Source organism: Hyperolius riggenbachi, chromosome 2, assembly GCF_040937935.1.
Source record: "Hyperolius riggenbachi isolate aHypRig1 chromosome 2, aHypRig1.pri, whole genome shotgun sequence".
In the NCBI taxonomy this organism is placed as follows: Eukaryota; Metazoa; Chordata; class Amphibia; order Anura; family Hyperoliidae; genus Hyperolius; species Hyperolius riggenbachi.
This window is the reverse complement of record NC_090647.1, coordinates 542115814-542132748: the sequence shown is the minus strand read 5'-3', so window position 1 is coordinate 542132748 and position 16935 is coordinate 542115814. Positions and strand designations below refer to the sequence as shown.

Sequence of the window (16935 nt, the reverse complement as noted above, 5' to 3'; positions counted from 1 at the left end):
TTCATGCTTCCGCCCTCCTGTAATATGACCGCGGCCCAGAAGTACTTCCGGGGCATTGCTGGTAACCAGCGCACGTGCACTTTCGTCCTGCGGGAGAGGACTCCAGCACTAGTTTCTCCTCTCCACTCAGAAATGTTAGCCTGCTTGCACGGTGCCGACTCAAGGAACCGCAGGAGTGACGGACGATGCCAGCTCCTGCGCGTCCAGGATCAGAGAGCCGGCTCCTGCTCTGTCCAGGCTGATGAACAAGAGAAAGAACGAACACAGAGAGGACGCAGAGGGGCGGAGAAAAGAGAAAGATGCAGGGGACGGAAGTCAGACAGACAGAAGAGCACTGTCTATTCCTCATCAACTTCTAAGTCTATGATTTTAACGGGACAAATCAGGGACCGGTAGAGCCTGCATCATCTGAACTACACAGCGCTGAGGTATGTCAGCATTAAAGGCACATACCTACTGTGACGGTTCCGAGACCACAGAGCCCAGAGACACAGTGTATAGCGGCAGATTAAACGAAACCCGACTGGCAGGGCATTTATTGGTCACACAGTTCACACAAAAAGTTCACAATATTACTATATAATCCACAAGGGAGTGTCCCAGATTCCCCTACCAAGCAGTCACAATTCCCAGCTTCGCAGGCAAAGCAACATAAGTCCCAAAGTTCTAGTAACTCCACCAATAGAAGGTGTCCAAGAGGTGCACAACAGATCCCAACAGTCCCAATAGATGCAGTTCTCATCAGTCCCAATATCCAGTAGACATCCGACAAGTCTACACGACCAGATGCAGGTGAGATACACCAGTCCACAGTCCAGGGCCTCAGGACACTTAGTTCAGCACATCCTATCTGTGTCCTGGCCGCATGGGGAATTCTCCTGGCTCACAACAGATCCAGTGAGCTGCTCTCCCTTCCCCAGACACAATCCAACTGCTTTCCATGAGGTACAAACATGAAACCAGCTCTGCTCTCAGGTGCCTAGCTGTCTGCCTCCTGTGGAGAGCCAACCACTCAGCAGCCTAAATAGTGAATGGCCTGAGGCTGATAAGGTGTATCTCTGATGTCTCCAGAGCTTGGGGGGAAGGTGAGTTTTCTATGGGACAACAAATACAGTACTGTACATTAGAGTCTGCAGTCCTAATCCAATCACCTATTGTCACAACTTCTCCCCCTCCCCACATAGGCATGTACCAGGTAAGACCTTCACAGGTCTTAATGCTGGTACATGTCCCTCCTGATATGTAAATGTTTATGGGTCCCCCTGACGGGATAGCCCATCTGCATTTTGGTGTTGTCTACCTCTTCTGTATTGTATAGAAAAATTAAAAGGTTGGAGGACAAGACTCCAGCGTAGTAGACGGCCATTGTCTCCTGCCATCCTGTTCAGCCAGATTAAAGGATTGTGATCAGTTACTACAGTAAACTCACGTCCATACAAGTAGGGCTGGAGCTTTTTTAGGGCCCAAACAATGGCTAGACATTCCTTTTCTATTGTGGCATATGCCACTTCCTGATCCATCAGTTTTCTGCTGAGAAATGCAACAGGGTGTTCTTCCCCATCCTGGTTTACCTGGCTCAGAACAGCTCCAAGTCCATAGGTAGATGCATCAGTCTGGACAATGAACCGCCGTTTGTAGTCTGGTGCTGCCAATACTGGGTTGCTGCTGAGGGCTGCTTTTAACTGTTCAAACGCTTGTTGGCAGGATGAAGTCCAATTCACTAAACGTGGCATATTCTTCTTGGTGAGATCTGTCAGTGGTGCTGAAATGAAGAACAAATTTGCGATAATAGTTTGCAGTGCCTAAAAATGCCATTACTTGTTTCTTGGTTTGAGGACGCGGCCAGTTTTGGATAGCTTCTACTTTAGCAGGTTCTGGTCTCAGTTTTCCCCCTCCCACTCTGTGTCCCAGGTATTGCACTTCAGCCATGCCCATCTGACATTTGTCTGGCCGAATGGTAAGTCCAGCCTTAGCAATCCTTTCTAAAACAGTGCTTATGTGGTGCAGATGTTCCTCCCAGGTTTTACTAAATATAGCTATGTCATCTAGATAGGCACAGGCAAAGTCATGACAGTTCTGTAACAGCTTGTCCACAGTGCGCTGGAAGGTGGCAGGAGCGTTTTTCATTCCAAAGGGCATGTTAAGGAACTCATATAGGCCAAAAGGAGTAATGAAGGCTGATCGTTCTTGAGCTTGGGTTGTTAGGGGAATTTGCCAATATCCCTTGCTAAGGTCTACTGTAGTGACATATCGAGCCCCTGCCAGGCGGTCTAGCAGCTCATCAATGTGTGGCATGGGGTAGGCATCATTGACTGTTTGGTCATTAATACGTCTGTAGTCCACACAAAATCGGGTGCTGCCATCTTTTTTAAGGACAAGTACAACAGGGGATGCCCAGGGGCTGTTGGAGGGTTGAATTACCCCCAGCTGCAGCATTTCTTGTATTTCCCTCCGCATAGTGTCACGGACAGACTCAGGGACTCGATAGGGTGGCTGTTGTATGGGGTGTGCCCCTAGGGTTTCTACATGGTGAGTACCGTGTGTGGTTCTCCCAGGCTGGGAGGAAAAGGTAGAGGCATAGCACTGAATCACAGCACGCATTTCTCTTTGTTGTTTACAATTTAGGTGATCCCCCAGGGAAACTTGTTCTGCAGTCATCTGGATTCGGGTGCTGTCCAGTAAGTCAATTAAGGGGTCTTCCCCAGTTTCCTCAGGGGAAAGGTGACACAGGGCAAGGATAGGGATAGAACGATCATGATATTCCTTTAGCATGTTCACATGCACTGTCTTTTGTCTTTGCCCCTGGTCATCCAGGGAAATAATGTAATTGGTTTCATTAAGTCTCTTTAAAACTCGAAATGGCCCTTCCCAAATAGTTTGCAGTTTATTTTGGGGATGAGGCATGATCATAAGCACCCGCTGCCCTTCCACGAAGTCACGGAGGCGGGCTTTACGATCATACCAAGTCTTTTGGCGAGTTTGGGCAGCCTTGAGATGTGATTTTGCAAAGCCAGCTAGCTGGCTCATTCTTTCTCGCAACTCAAGAACATAGGGGACTACAGGAGTTCCAGTGTCTTCTAGACATCCCTCCCAGTGTTCCTTTATAAGGGTAAGGGGGCCCCTCACCTTCCGACCATACAGTAGCTCGAAAGGAGAGAATCCAGTGGACTCCTGGGGTACCTCCCGGTAAGCAAAAAGAAGGTGGGGTAGATATCGTTCCCAATCAGGTTCAGTGTCAGCAAAGGCACGTAGCATGGTTTTCAGAGTCCCATTGAATCTCTCACACAGTCCATTTGTCTGAGGGTGATAAGGGGTGGTTCTAATGGCTCTCACCCCACAAGAACGCCAGAGGGATTGTACCAGGTCTGACATGAACTGTGTGCCCTGGTCTGAAAGAATCTCAGCTGGGAATCCAACTCTTGTGAATATGGTAACTAGGGCCTCTGCCACACGGGAAGCTGTAATACTGGGTAAAGCGACTGCTTCAGGGTATCGCGTAGCATAGTCCACAGCAGTTAATATATAGCGCTTCCCAGACTTGCTAGGGCGTGCTAAGGGTCCAATAATGTCTATGGCTACTCGCTGGAAGGGTTCCTCGATAATAGGAAGGGGTTGCAGGGGTGCCTTGGGGTGATCACCGGGTTTAGCTTTGCGTTGGCAGGTGTCACAGGTACGACAAAAGTAAGCAACTGACTGGGAGATCCCTGGCCAGTAGAATGCTTGTTCTAACCGCTTCTCTGTTCGCTTCTTTCCTTGATGACCAGACATGGGAATATTGTGTGCAAGATGCAATAAAGTGGCCCTGTACCTCTGAGGGACAATGAGCTGTCGGCTACCTGTCCAGGGTTGCTCAGGGGACCTAGCATCAACAACTCTATACAGCAAACCATTTTCTTTGATTATGTGCTCCCCTATCCTCCCAACCTCTTGTGATTCTGCACGTGCCCAGAAGCTTGTGAGCGTAGGGTCCACTTCTAATTCCCTTCTGAACTCATCCCTATCCCATGATACTGCATAGTTCTCAGAAACGGAAGGGTCACTCACCGTTGGCTGCTGCATCGCAAGTGGGGCTTGTTCCGCATCCAGCTCATCTTCTCCATTTGCTGTATTGCTGATAATCTGATTTCTTGTAACTGCACCCACAAAGTGGCATTGGAGATCACCAATATCATTTCCCAGGAGCACATCTGCAGGCAGGCCACTCATCACACCCACACTACAATTTTGGGGCCCAAAGCCATAGTCCAAAGTGACCCGAGCCCTTGGTATAGATTGTTGTGCGCCTCCAGCCAGTTGAATCACCAAGTTCTTCCCAGCCTGGATGGCCTCAGGCTGCACTAGTTTAGGATCCACAATTGTAAGAAATGCCCCAGAATCTCGAAAGCCAACAGCTCTATTACCATCCACAAAGACTTCCTGAAGGTACTTTTGGTGAACTGCAGTAGACTGAGGGACAAGAGGTTGCACCCCATAAAGTCCAGGGGTTGAGTCCGGGAGCCATTCAGCTGGGGGTGGTGGCAGATCCTCTGAATTCTGCTGTATGTCCACATAATGAATAGTCCTTGGGGCTCTAGATGGTGCATTTCTCCTTCCCAGGGGACATTTGGCCTGGAAGTGCCCTAGCTGTCCGCAGCCAAAGCAGTGCCGCTGTGGAGGGTTCTGGGTAGATCTGGGTCGTGGCATATATGGCAAATGAGGTGGAGCGGCCACAGGGTTTAAAGCTGAAGAAGGCTGTGATCGACGATGGGGTGGGCAATACACTTGGGCTCCCTGAGAAGGTGGGTTACCCGTTCTGGGCAGCTCTGCTGCAGTCTTTCTCCAGTGTGGCTTGATAGTCAGGGCCTCATCCGCTAGTGCTGCAGCCTCATCTAGGGTAGCTGGTTTCCTCTCTCGCACCCACTCACGCACTTCAGCTGGGCACTTGATGAAGAATTGCTCCATGAGAAACACTTGGATTATCTGCTCTGCAGTAAAGGCTTGCTCTCCTTCCAGCCAACGGCGGCATGCTTGGGAGATCTTATGAGCAAAAACTTTAAAAGAGTTCTCCATGTTGCAGGGGGTGCGCCGAAATTGGCTCCTGTGAGCATCAGGTGTTATAGCATAATAGTCCAATACTGCCTGTTTGATAGCCCCATAATTGCGCTTGTCTCCTTGATCCAACATTCGGTATGCCTCTGCAGCACCCCCCTCCAGCAACCCCACAACATGACGGGGCCAGTCCATAGCGGGGACATCCAGTAGCTCACATTGCAATTCAAAGTCCTGAAAAAACCCATCAACATCTCCTGATACCTCAACAAATGGCTTAAAGTCTTTGCGAGAGATTTTTGGGGTATCTCGGAGAGCTGGGGTGGACACAGTGGCTCGCTCATGGTTCCGAGTAGCCTCGAGCTCCTGTCTCTGTTGGGCCTTACGGATAGCAGCAGTTTTCATTTCTAGCGTTGCATCATCTCCTAGAATTGCCATCTCCTCCTCATACCATATGACCCACTGACTTTTTCCAGTCTGTGGAGGTGCCTCTGACCTGCTGATCGATGGTGCTGCTAGGGATGTCTCTGTAGCCTCACATCTCTGCTGTTCAGCTTTCTCCAGACTGGCCATCAGCTGGCCCTTAGGGAGTCCTCTATAGCTCAGTCCCAGCTCTCTGGCTCGCTCTTGTAGACTGGCGACTGTCCAGTTTTGGTATTCAGATAAGCAATTATCCTCCATGATGGTCAAGTCTTCGTCTGCCAACTACTGTGCTCTGACCCCACCACTGCCGACCAGTTGTGACGGTTCCGAGACCACAGAGCCCAGAGACACAGTGTATAGCGGCAGATTAAACGAAACCCGACTGGCGGGGCATTTATTGGTCACACAGTTCACACAAAAAGTTCACAATATTACTATATAATCCACAAGGGAGTGTCCCAGATTCCCCTACCAAGCAGTCACAATTCCCAGCTTCGCAGGCAAAGCAACATAAGTCCCAAAGTTCTAGTAACTCCACCAATAGAAGGTGTCCAAGAGGTGCACAACAGATCCCAACAGTCCCAATAGATGCAGTTCTCATCAGTCCCAATATCCAGTAGACATCCGACAAGTCTACACGACCAGATGCAGGTGAGATACACCAGTCCACAGTCCAGGGCCTCAGGACACTTAGTTCAGCACATCCTATCTGTGTCCTGGCCGCATGGGGAATTCTCCTGGCTCACAACAGATCCAGTGAGCTGCTCTCCCTTCCCCAGACACAATCCAACTGCTTTCCATGAGGTACAAACATGAAACCAGCTCTGCTCTCAGGTGCCTAGCTGTCTGCCTCCTGTGGAGAGCCAACCACTCAGCAGCCTAAATAGTGAATGGCCTGAGGCTGATAAGGTGTATCTCTGATGTCTCCAGAGCTTGGGGGGAAGGTGAGTTTTCTATGGGACAACAAATACAGTACTGTACATTAGAGTCTGCAGTCCTAATCCAATCACCTATTGTCACACCTACCTTAACAGTTAATTGAAAAAAACACTTTTTTCAGTTCCGCTTTAAGGAAACCCCAGGTAAGTATTAACCTGAGACCCTTCTCGTCTCAGGTTCTCTTTAAGATTTTGGAAGAAGTCTGATTTCCTTGTTTGTAGAAGTCCATTCATAATGGAAGGCAGCCTTGGGCTCTCTGCTAGCTTCAGGTTCCATAAGTGACGTTATAAAATTGAGAGCTGAGGCTGGATTTTCAGCCCCTTTCTTTTACTCAACACTGCTTTGAGGGCGGTACTCAGAGTCTGCCCCTGTGATAAAGACTGGGAGACTTTTAGTTTCCAATTTCCAGAGCGGAAAAATTGTTCTTGAATGCATTACTTGTCCATATTTTGGGCATCGCTCACTGAACTTGATATATCAAAGTATATAGAGCAACCTCCTGTTGCTTGCGCTAATAAATCAGCACGACTTAATTTTATACCCCTGCACACTACGAGCACTAGTAGCAGTGTAAGGTGCGTAACTAAGCAACGGCCGCTGCTTACAGAAGCCACGCGGTAGTGATATGTATCACCACCGCGATACTTCACTAGTGCGGCCGCTACTATGTGGCAACAAATAAACATTGATCACCTGTGGCTGTGTACATATGCAAATGACCAACTGAAATAATATGACACAAGCATGTAACCTGTCAGAGGTCATTAGTAACAAAATATCCCATGTAAGAGTCACTGTACAACACACATGCTTCAAATTGTAATTCTGTACAATTGATTATCAATCAGAAAATTGACCAGAGCAGTCAGATTGCTAAAAAGTTTGACTGGGGATCACCACCTACATATAAGACAGACACAGAACATTTATATTGCGCTTTTCTCCTGGCGGACTCAAAGCGCCAGAGCTGCAGCCACTAGGGGACACGCTCTTTAGGTTGTAGCAGCGTCTTGCCCAAGGTCTATTTCTGAAGAGGTGCTGGTTTACTGAACAGGAAAAGCTGAGATTCAAATACTGGTCTCCTGTGTCAGAGGCAGAGCCCAGTACACTACCCAGCCACAGTATAAGGCCTACTTTTGAGAAACCTTATTTACCTGCAATTATCTTTCCATAGGTGAAATCGAATGCTATATTAGTTAAAGAGGAACTCCAGTGAACATTTTACTGTTGGCAGGTGATGTAGCTGCTGCATGGTTTTTGGCAGTTGGAAACAGCTGTAAACAGCTATTTCCCACAAAAGTTCGAACTTTTCTTGTGGGAGGGATTACTTGTGGGAGGGGTTTCACCACAATATCAGTCATACAGCGCCCCCTGATGGTCTGTTTGTGAAACGGAATAGATTTCTCATGTAAAAGGGGGTATCAGCTACTGATTGGGATAAAGTTCAATTTTTGGTCTGAGTTTCTCTTTAACAAAGGAGCTGATGCACAAACTACCAGGAATATTGTTGTGCACAGGCAGTGCATGGCAATATTGCAGTTTCTACTGCCAGCAGTGTACCGTGCCTTACACAATAAGTGCGACCTGCAGTATGATTCACATAAACATGACTATGCTCTCGCTACCCATGTACCACAGGTCGTATCAATTGCATATTTTAGCAGTGTTCCCCAACCGTGTCCTCAATTCCCACCAACAGTGCATGTTTTATGGAAACCCACAGAGGTAGTTAGTCATCTCTGCTGAGACACTAATTACCTCACCTGTGAATGTTTGTGCTTTCCTGCAAAACATGTACTGTGGGTGGGCCTTGAAGACAGGGTTGGGGAACTGTTTTAATTAAAGGATACCAGAGCCGGAACACTCTGGTAAAAAGTGAAGGTGTAGTGCGGCATAATCAAATACTTACCGCACCTCCCGTTTCCCCTCCGTCACTTGTCGTTCTACTCTGCTCAGTCCACAGTTTCCAAACCTGGACATACTGCACCGTGCATGCACTGTATGTCTGTTCTGCTCCACTGTGGCCGCACAGTGATGTCACAGGACAGAAGCGCACTCGCTTCTGCGTCCCTTTGTGTGTGCTGATTGGAGATGCGGGGTCCAGTGACATCACTCTGCGCAGCCACAGGGGAGCAGAATGGACATACTGCACATGTGCGGCGCAGTATGTTCGGTTTGGAGTCGCCCAATTTGCAGAGGAGAAGGGTGTGGGATGGGAGGTATGGTGAGTATTTGATTATGCCCCCCCCCCCTACCCAGTACAGCTTCCCTTTTTACTACAGCCTTTAGGCTCTGGAATCCTTTAAATATACGGTGGTGTAGTAGTTAGTGCTCTTGCCTTGCAGCGCTGGGTCCCCAGCTCGAATCCCAGCCAGGTAAACATCTGCAAGGTGTTTGTATGTTCTCCCTGTGTCTGCATGGGTTTCCTCCAGGCACTCCGGTTTCCTTCCACATCCCAAAAATATACAGATAAGATAATTGGCTTTCCCCCTAAATTGGCCCTAGACTACGATACACACACAACACGACATACGACTATGACAAGACAAATAACATTTATATCGCGCTTTTCTCCTGGCGGACTCAAAGCGCCAGAGCTGCAGCCACTAGGACGCGCTCTATAGGCAGTAGCAGTGTTGGGGAGACTTGCCTAAGGTCTCCTACTGAATAGGTGCTGGCTTACTGAACAGACAGAGCCGAGATTCGAACCCTGGTCTCCTGTGTCAGAGGCAGAGCCCTTAACCATTACACCATCCAGCCACACTAACTATGGTAGGGACTACATTGTGAGCCCCTCTGAGGGACAGTTAGTGGCAAGACAATATACTCTGTACAGTGCTGCGTAAGATGTTGGCGCTATATAAATACTAAAATAAATAAATAAAATATTAAATTAATAAAACAGTCGGCTATACTTACTTGCCAGCTGTATTGGGCTCAAGCTGTTGGGCAGAAGAGGCATAAGGCCAAGGAGTAGAAGGGGCAACCTGTGGGCTGCATATAAACATATTACAGTGGTCCTGCAATCATTATTAAGGGCCTGAGCCCACTGCTGCATTTTTAGAAATGCATGCTTTTTTTAAGCGTTTTAAAACGCATTAAAATGCATTTCAAAACGCTTTAAAAACGCATGCGTTTCTATGGGCCCATTTCCACTAGAGTGCTGAAACACATGCATGGCAATGGAAGAGTTTCCACTGTATGCATGTGGTGCGGAACGATCCGAGAATCTGCAGCATGCTACGGATTCTCGCACGCCCACATCCGACCGCAGCCGCGTCCCATCCCTTCAACTGACTTCCGCATCAGGAGATGCGGAAGTGACGCGGGCGCCGCCGAAAGTGATGCGTAGCTGCAACGCATCTCTTTCGCCAATGGAAAAGGGCCCTATGCGGTTTTTTAAAACGCAGCAGTGGGCTCAGGCCCTATGTGAAATGAAAAATGACAGTAAAAGCAATCCTTGTGTCATTTATGCAAATTAATGCTAATTTACCAGTCTAGATTCTTCAGCATGACTCTCACATCCTAATTTTTCCAACTAACGATTCTAGGACATGAAAGTCTCGTCATGCACTTGCACTCGTGTGCATGTTCCCACCTGTGCATGTGTGCACCGATGTTATTCTCGCTCATGCACATGCAAGTGTGTGCACAAGTGATTGCTGCTATAAAAAAAAAAAAAAAAAAAAAAAAAAGTTTAAAGTGACAGTGCTACATTAATCAATAAAGTGTTTTTTTTCCCCCAGTTGTGGTTACCCAACTAATTAACCCCCTTATTCCACCTATACTTGGCCTTAAAGTAATCCAGAGCTGGTGAATAATCAAGAATCAATACTTACCTTGGGCTTCCTCCAGCCCCAGAAGCAGGTCTGAGTTCCTTGCCATGCTCCCGCTGTCTGCTATTCAGCTGCGATCAGCCCCGGTAACTCTTTCAGTTGCGTCAGTCTGAGCATGTGTGGAAGGTCTGAGCATGCACAGAAGACCCAACTGAAGGGGTTACCGGGGCTGATCGCGGCTGAACGGCAGACAGCGGAAGCACGGCGTGGGACTCACAAGTGCTTATGGGGCTGGAGGAAGCCCTGGGTAAGTATTGATTCTTGATTATTTACAAGCTCTGGTTTACTTTAAAGAGGAACTGTAACGACAAAACGGCCCCTGGGGGGTACTCACCTCGGGTGGGGGAAGCCTCAGGATCCTAATGAGGCTTCCCACGCCGTCCTGCGTCCCTCGGGGGTCTCGCTGTAGCCCTCCGTACAGCCGTGACGCAATATTTACCTTCCTGGCTCCTGCGCAGGCGCTCTGATGGCTGTCGGCGCCAAAGTAGGCGGAAATACCTGATCGCCGTTGGGTCTGCTCTACTGCGCAGGCGCAAGTTTCCGGCGCCTGCGCAGTAGAGCGGACCCGACGGAGATCGGGTATTTCCGTCTATTTCCGTGCCGAAAGTCGCCACAGCGCCCCCGCTGGAGCCAGCAAAGGTAAATATTGAAGCTACAGTCGGCTCTGTCGCCGGCTGTTCGGAGGGCTGCAGCGAGACCCCCGTGGGACAGAGGACGGCGTGGGAAGCCTCATTAGGATCCGGAGACTTTCCCCACCCGAGGCGAGTACCCCCCAGGGGAGGTTTTTGTTGTTACAGAGTCTCTTTAACAGGGCCCTTTTACACCTGCAATCGCTAGCGTTCACGCTGAACGCTAGCGATTGCTGAATCGCAAAACCGGCGATTCCCCCGACGTTTGCGGCCGCGATTTTGCTATGCTATGCACTGCATAGCAAAATCGCGGCAATTATCGCTCCGCCGCGCGTTCGCGTTCCCGACAAAAGCGAATCGCGGTAGTGGGAATGACCTACCGCGATTCCTATGTTAAAAAGCAAACCGTAGCGATTGTAAAATCGCTAGCGGTTTGCGGTTTTGCGATTCAGCCAGCGCAAACGCGCTGGTGGAAAAGGGCCCTAAGATTCAGGTACACCTGTAATGGTTTGCTGTTGCCTATCAGTGTATCTGTACAGCATTGGGGGTCCACAAACTGTGCATCATAGCAATCGCCTCCAGTTGCTACAGACACACAAATTGGCCAGAATGGTGCGCTACGTGAAAGACTAGTGATGAAATACGGTACATGTGGCAACATTTTAATTGATGTGTTTTATTATTGTGGCACTAGTCATATGAAAATTAAGAAGGGTAAAACATGAGGAAAACAAAAATTGTATTTTCTGCATTTATGCCTTTCCCTCCACCCTGTAAAATGCTTATAAAATGAAAACATTCTTGGAAACAAATATATCCCCAAAAAAGCCTAGATGTTGCCCCAAAACAATTTACTGTATCTATCACTTAGGCGAATCCCTGATGACGCAAGATTGCAAAACCAGTGAGGAAGAGACACACGCGCAAACTTATACCAGGGTTCCCATGTTCTCGGCCCCATATGTAAGCGCTTTTTTATGTTTTTACTTATTTGGTACAGTATTTTGGTTTTTTTTACACAATAAAGCAGTTTGCACTTAAAGCTGTTGTTTGTTTTTTCAGTTTTATTCATTCATATTCTCGGATGGCACACCAACCGTGATTGGAAGAAATCGCTAGAGGATTCACCAATAATAGGTGCACGTGTGGCGACGTTTGTGTTAAAGCGTGATGGCGATCTCAAATGCAGTAAGGTATCAATTGAAGGCAGAGAGAGCAGTGAAGTGAGAAGCTGTTGTTGTAGTGTCAGGGAGACCTAGTGTAAGTACAGGGCATGCAGAGTAACAGGGTCTGGAGGTAAAGTTCAGCACCTTCAATAATGCAGATGTAGGGTAAGCAGGGTCACATCTTGCAATCCTGGATGCCTTCAAAGCCTCCCAGGGTCCCTCAAAGATGTCCAGCACCACCAGGAGGCAGTTCTAGACATTTGTAAATTTTGAGGCCTAGTTGCGCCAGTGAAGCAGTGGTCTCACATAGATCCGCAGGCCAAAAATCATGCTGGTCAGCACGGTGTACGGCAGGGGGTGATCTGCGGGGAAAACCGGAGCGTTTTGGCTATTATGGAGGGTCAGGGGGAGCTGCAGGACAAGGTCCCTCTCGAACAAAGTGTAGTAGTAGGTCCCTCTTGAAAAAAGTGCTTCAACATCCCAGAAGAGGGCCTTTAAACAAAGGCTAGGGAGAGAGCTGAGGGATAAGACATCCAACTCTACAGTGTCAGGGCACACCCCTCACACCAACCGATTGGAGGACCGGAGAACAATTCGGATTCAGGAGGGTCGATCCAACTTCCCTGGTTGCTATAGCTATACTCACAACCTTATAACATGAATGTGTGTGGCTGGTAAGCCTACTTTTTTTCCCTTAAAGGGGTACTATGGCGAAAAACTGTAAAATTTAAAATATGTGCAAACATAAACAAATAAGAAGTACGTTTTTTTCCAGAGTAAAATGAGCCATAAATTAATTTTCTCCCATAATGCTGTCACTTACAGTAGGCAGTTGAAATCTGACAGAAGTGACAGGTTTTGGACTAGTCCATCTCTTCATAGGGGATTCTCAGCAATGCTTTTATTCTTTATAAAGATATTCCCTAAAAAGGATTTAAACAATGATGCTGGCCAGCTTCCCTGCTCACTACACAGTTGTTTGGCAGTTGGACAGAGCAACTGCCATTCACTAAGTGCTTTTGAAAATAAATATATCCATGAGAATCCCCTATGAAGAGATGGTCTAGTCCAGGCATGGGCAAACTCTGCCCTCCAGCTGTTACGGAACTACAAATCCCACAATGCATTGTAGGACTCTGACAGCCATAGTCATGACTCATAAAGGCAAATCCATTGTGGGACTTGTAGTTCCGTAACAGTTGGAGGGCCGAGTTTGCCCATGCCTGGTCTAGTCCAAAACCTGTCACTTCTGTCAGATTTCTATAACCTACTGTAAGTGACAGCAAAATAAGAGAAAAGTAATTTATGGCTCATTTTACTCTGAAAGAAATGTACTTCTTATTTGTATATGTTTGCAAGTACTTTAAATTTTACAGGTTTTCGCTGTAGTGCCCCTTTAAATGGTGATGGTGGACACAAGATATATAAAGCCTAAAAATTAAACACAGTGGAGAGTCTATGCCCAGCCTCTGTTGCTATACTGTTTCCATCCAGGCCCTCCCTGCACTGTCCCCCATAAATCAAATGCCGTGCAGCGTGTCACCAGCCGGCTGTTTACCTCTGCACTGTCACTCTCGCCGCTCCCCCGCCTCCTCTATATCTCCACTCCCCGCCTGCGTCCCTTCCCTCCAATCAGCGGGGAGGGAAAGGACGCAGGCTGGGAGCGGCAACATAGAGGAGGCGGAGGAGCGACGAGAGTGACAGTGCCGATTTCGTCGATGTTGCTAGCACGGCTTTGGATTTATGGGGGACAGCAGAGTGCAGGGGGGAGACAGTATAGCAACAGAGGCTGAGTATTATATGCAGATCCAGCCTCTGTGTGCTAATAGGATTCTCAGAACCCACCTCGGGTTCTCTTTAAAAATAAGATTCTGCACTGATTGCTTTATGTATGTGATTTTTAACTTTGGACATTGTTCTTACTCAGCAGCGGTTGTCACTATATACCAATTGGAGCCTAGTGATGTTTTTTCTTTAATATATGATGTACGCTGGACTTCCGGCTCACCAATTCAATTCACACACACTACCCATATTTCACTTTGTGGCACAAAACATAATACACCTCACTTTCTTACCTACAGTCTGGTTTTCTCGTAAAATTAGTTATTGCAGGGGATCCGCTTGTCCACATTGAATCTGACAGAAACAGGATGTAAAAAAAAAAAAAAACTTTAATCAGAATATACGATATGAGTTGAATAGGCAGTGTTCTGTAATAAACATTCAGCCACACATCAAGACCGGATTTATGCACTTACCGCTCCAAGGCCAAATTTCCTTGGGTTGTAGGGTTGTTTTAGATAACAATTTATTTGTGGTGGTCATCAATCTCCATAACTAAATGCCCAAACCCAGGCAAGTAAGAGGAACACGTTAACCCATTCAGGTTCCGTCGTTTTCACGTGAGAAATGTTCACCTCCCATTCATTAGCCTATAACTTTATCACTACTTATCACAATGCACTGATCTATATCTTGTTTTTTCCGCCACCAATTAGGCGTTCTTTGGGGGGTACATTTTGCTAAGAGCCACTTTACTGTAAATGCATTTTAACAGGAAGAATAAGAAAAAAATGGAAAAATTCATTATTTCTCAGTTTTCAGCCATTATAGTTTTAAAATAATACATGCCTCCATAATTAAAACTCGCGTATTGTATTTGTCCATATGTCCCAGTTATTACACCGTTAAAATTATGTCCCTATCACAATGTATGGCGACAATATTTTATTTGGAAATAAAGGTGCATTTTTTCCATTTTGCATCTATCACTATTTACAAGTTTAAAATAAAAAAAATATAAAAATATTTCATCTTTACATTGATATTTAAAAAGTTTAGACCCTTAGGTAAATATTTGCATGTTTTTTTTTTTTTATTGTAATGTTTTTTTTTTTTTAATACTAAACATTTTATTTGGGTACTTTTGGGAGGGTGGGAGGTAAACAATAGATTTATAATGTAAATATGTGTTAATTCTTTTTTTTTTTTTTTTCAGGTGTAGTATTACTTTTTGGCCACAAGATGGCGGCCATGAGTTTGTTTACATGACGTCACTCTAAGCGTAGCACGCGCTTAGAGTGACGCATCGGGAAGGAGACGGCCAGAAAAAGCTCAACTTCCGAGAGAAGCTGTCGCTTTTTCAGCGGAGGAGAGGAATCAGTGATCGGGCTTCATAGCCCGATACATTGATTCCTTGGCTACCGAATCCGCGGCCGGGAGTGCGCGTGCACGCGCACGATCGGCCGCGGGGGCGCGCGGTAGCGCGCATGGTTCCTGGACGTAGAAACTACGTCCAGGAACCAAAATAGGTTAATGAACCTTAAGGCCTCATTCACACCTAAAATCGAAAACGCAAGCGGTTTGCGTTTTTATAGGCTTTTTTTCCCCACTTCCGTCACTCCACTGCGCGCTGCGTTTCTGGTAAAAGCACTTTTCTAAGCGCTTTTGTAATTCACTCCCTGATGCAAGTCAGGAAGTGAACTCTTTACCCGGAAAAGAATAAATACAATGGGGTTGACTCACTAAACCATGGTAACTCATAGCGATTTGCACGTTATAACGCGCGTAACGGTTTCTGCGCGCAAACGTGAAAACAGTTACGTGTGTTATAACGCTAGCACGGCCATGCTATGAGTTAGCACGGTTTAGTGAATCAACCCCTATGGCCTCGATTCATAAACAGCAGTGCGATAACAAAAATCTTGTCGGGAAAATACCGCACTCGGTATTTTCCCGGTCTGTGTGCTAATTCATAAACATTTCCCCAGCTGCCCTTGGAGGTCGGTAAATTACCGCAGCCCATTGAGCGGTAGAGTAGAGCAGTGTCCCGATTCCCTCTTTGCCCTGCAGAAATGAATCACACAGACGGCTCTCTCTGGCTCTCCCACTGATGACTCAGACAGATGAGTCACACAGTCTTTCCCTGCCTGCAGAAATTACTCACACAGCCGACTCTTTCCACTGATGACTCAGACAGATGAGTCACACAGTCTTTCCCTGCCTGCTGAAATGATTCACACAGACGTCTCTCCGGCTCTCTCCACAGATGAATCAAACAGACTTTCGGATCTCTGCACTTTGCATTAATCAGAGCTGTCAGAGCTGTCAGTAACTTGTTAAGACCTCACCAGAGGTGTCGGTAACTACCGCCAGGCTTACCGCATGTTGCAGGCTTTATGAATTGACATTTGCTGACAATTTACTGACATGTGTTGTCGGTAAGTGCAGCCAAGTCGGTAATTTAGCTCCCTCGTCGGTAATGTCAGCTTTTCATGCGGTAACAGCCTTTATGAATTGACATTTTGCTAAGTGGTCGGTAAAGTCTGCTGTTTTCAGCATTACCGCATGAGGTAATGCTTTATGAATCGAGGCCAATGTATTTATTTTAAAAAACGCGAACGCAATTGCTGCATAAAGTGCTTTTGTGAGCATTTAGCACTCTTCCTATACCTTCCATTATAGCAAAAACGCCCCAAAAATGGTCCAGGCACCGCTTTGCTGAACGTACAGAGCACAAACCGCGCTGATATAAACCTTCTCATAGAGATTCATTGCACAAGCCTTTTGTGGGCGATTTTAAAAATCACCCGCGCTTGAAAAAAGGCCAAAAACGCCCCTCGTGCGACAAGCTCTAACTGATCCTTTTTCTAAAGCAACACATTCCCCTTGTAATAAAGCAGACAGACACTTACAATAATCAATTATCTATCTCATCACACGATTACAGCTCTTCTGCATTTAAACTGGACATTTCTGAGATACTGTAAAAGTTGCCATTGCTGACTGTTAGGAATGAGATTTTTCAAACAGTGAAACCGTGGTAGGCATATATGGCGGCATAGAGGGTTAACTTACCTATATCGCCGCCTCTAGGCAATGGGTGCTGCTCTTCATCTTTCCGACACTCCC

At 46.9% G+C, this 16935-nt stretch overlaps 1 protein-coding gene across 3 annotated transcripts in view; it reads right to left on the bottom strand.

Moving 5' to 3' along the window:
- The window catches only part of SPATA22 (spermatogenesis associated 22), a 44648-nt gene that overhangs the window by 16231 nt on the left and 11482 nt on the right, over positions 1 to 16935 (bottom strand). For 2 of the 3 annotated variants that reach the window (XM_068270763.1, XM_068270764.1), the window contains exons 3-4: positions 14100 to 14160; positions 9310 to 9384 (exon numbers count right to left, since the gene is read on the bottom strand). In XM_068270763.1, coding sequence (XP_068126864.1) covers positions 9310 to 9384; positions 14100 to 14160 — 136 coding nt within the window. The remainder of the gene's footprint in view (positions 1 to 9309; positions 9385 to 14099; positions 14161 to 16935) is intronic. The other variant, XM_068270765.1, reaches the window with a different exon arrangement.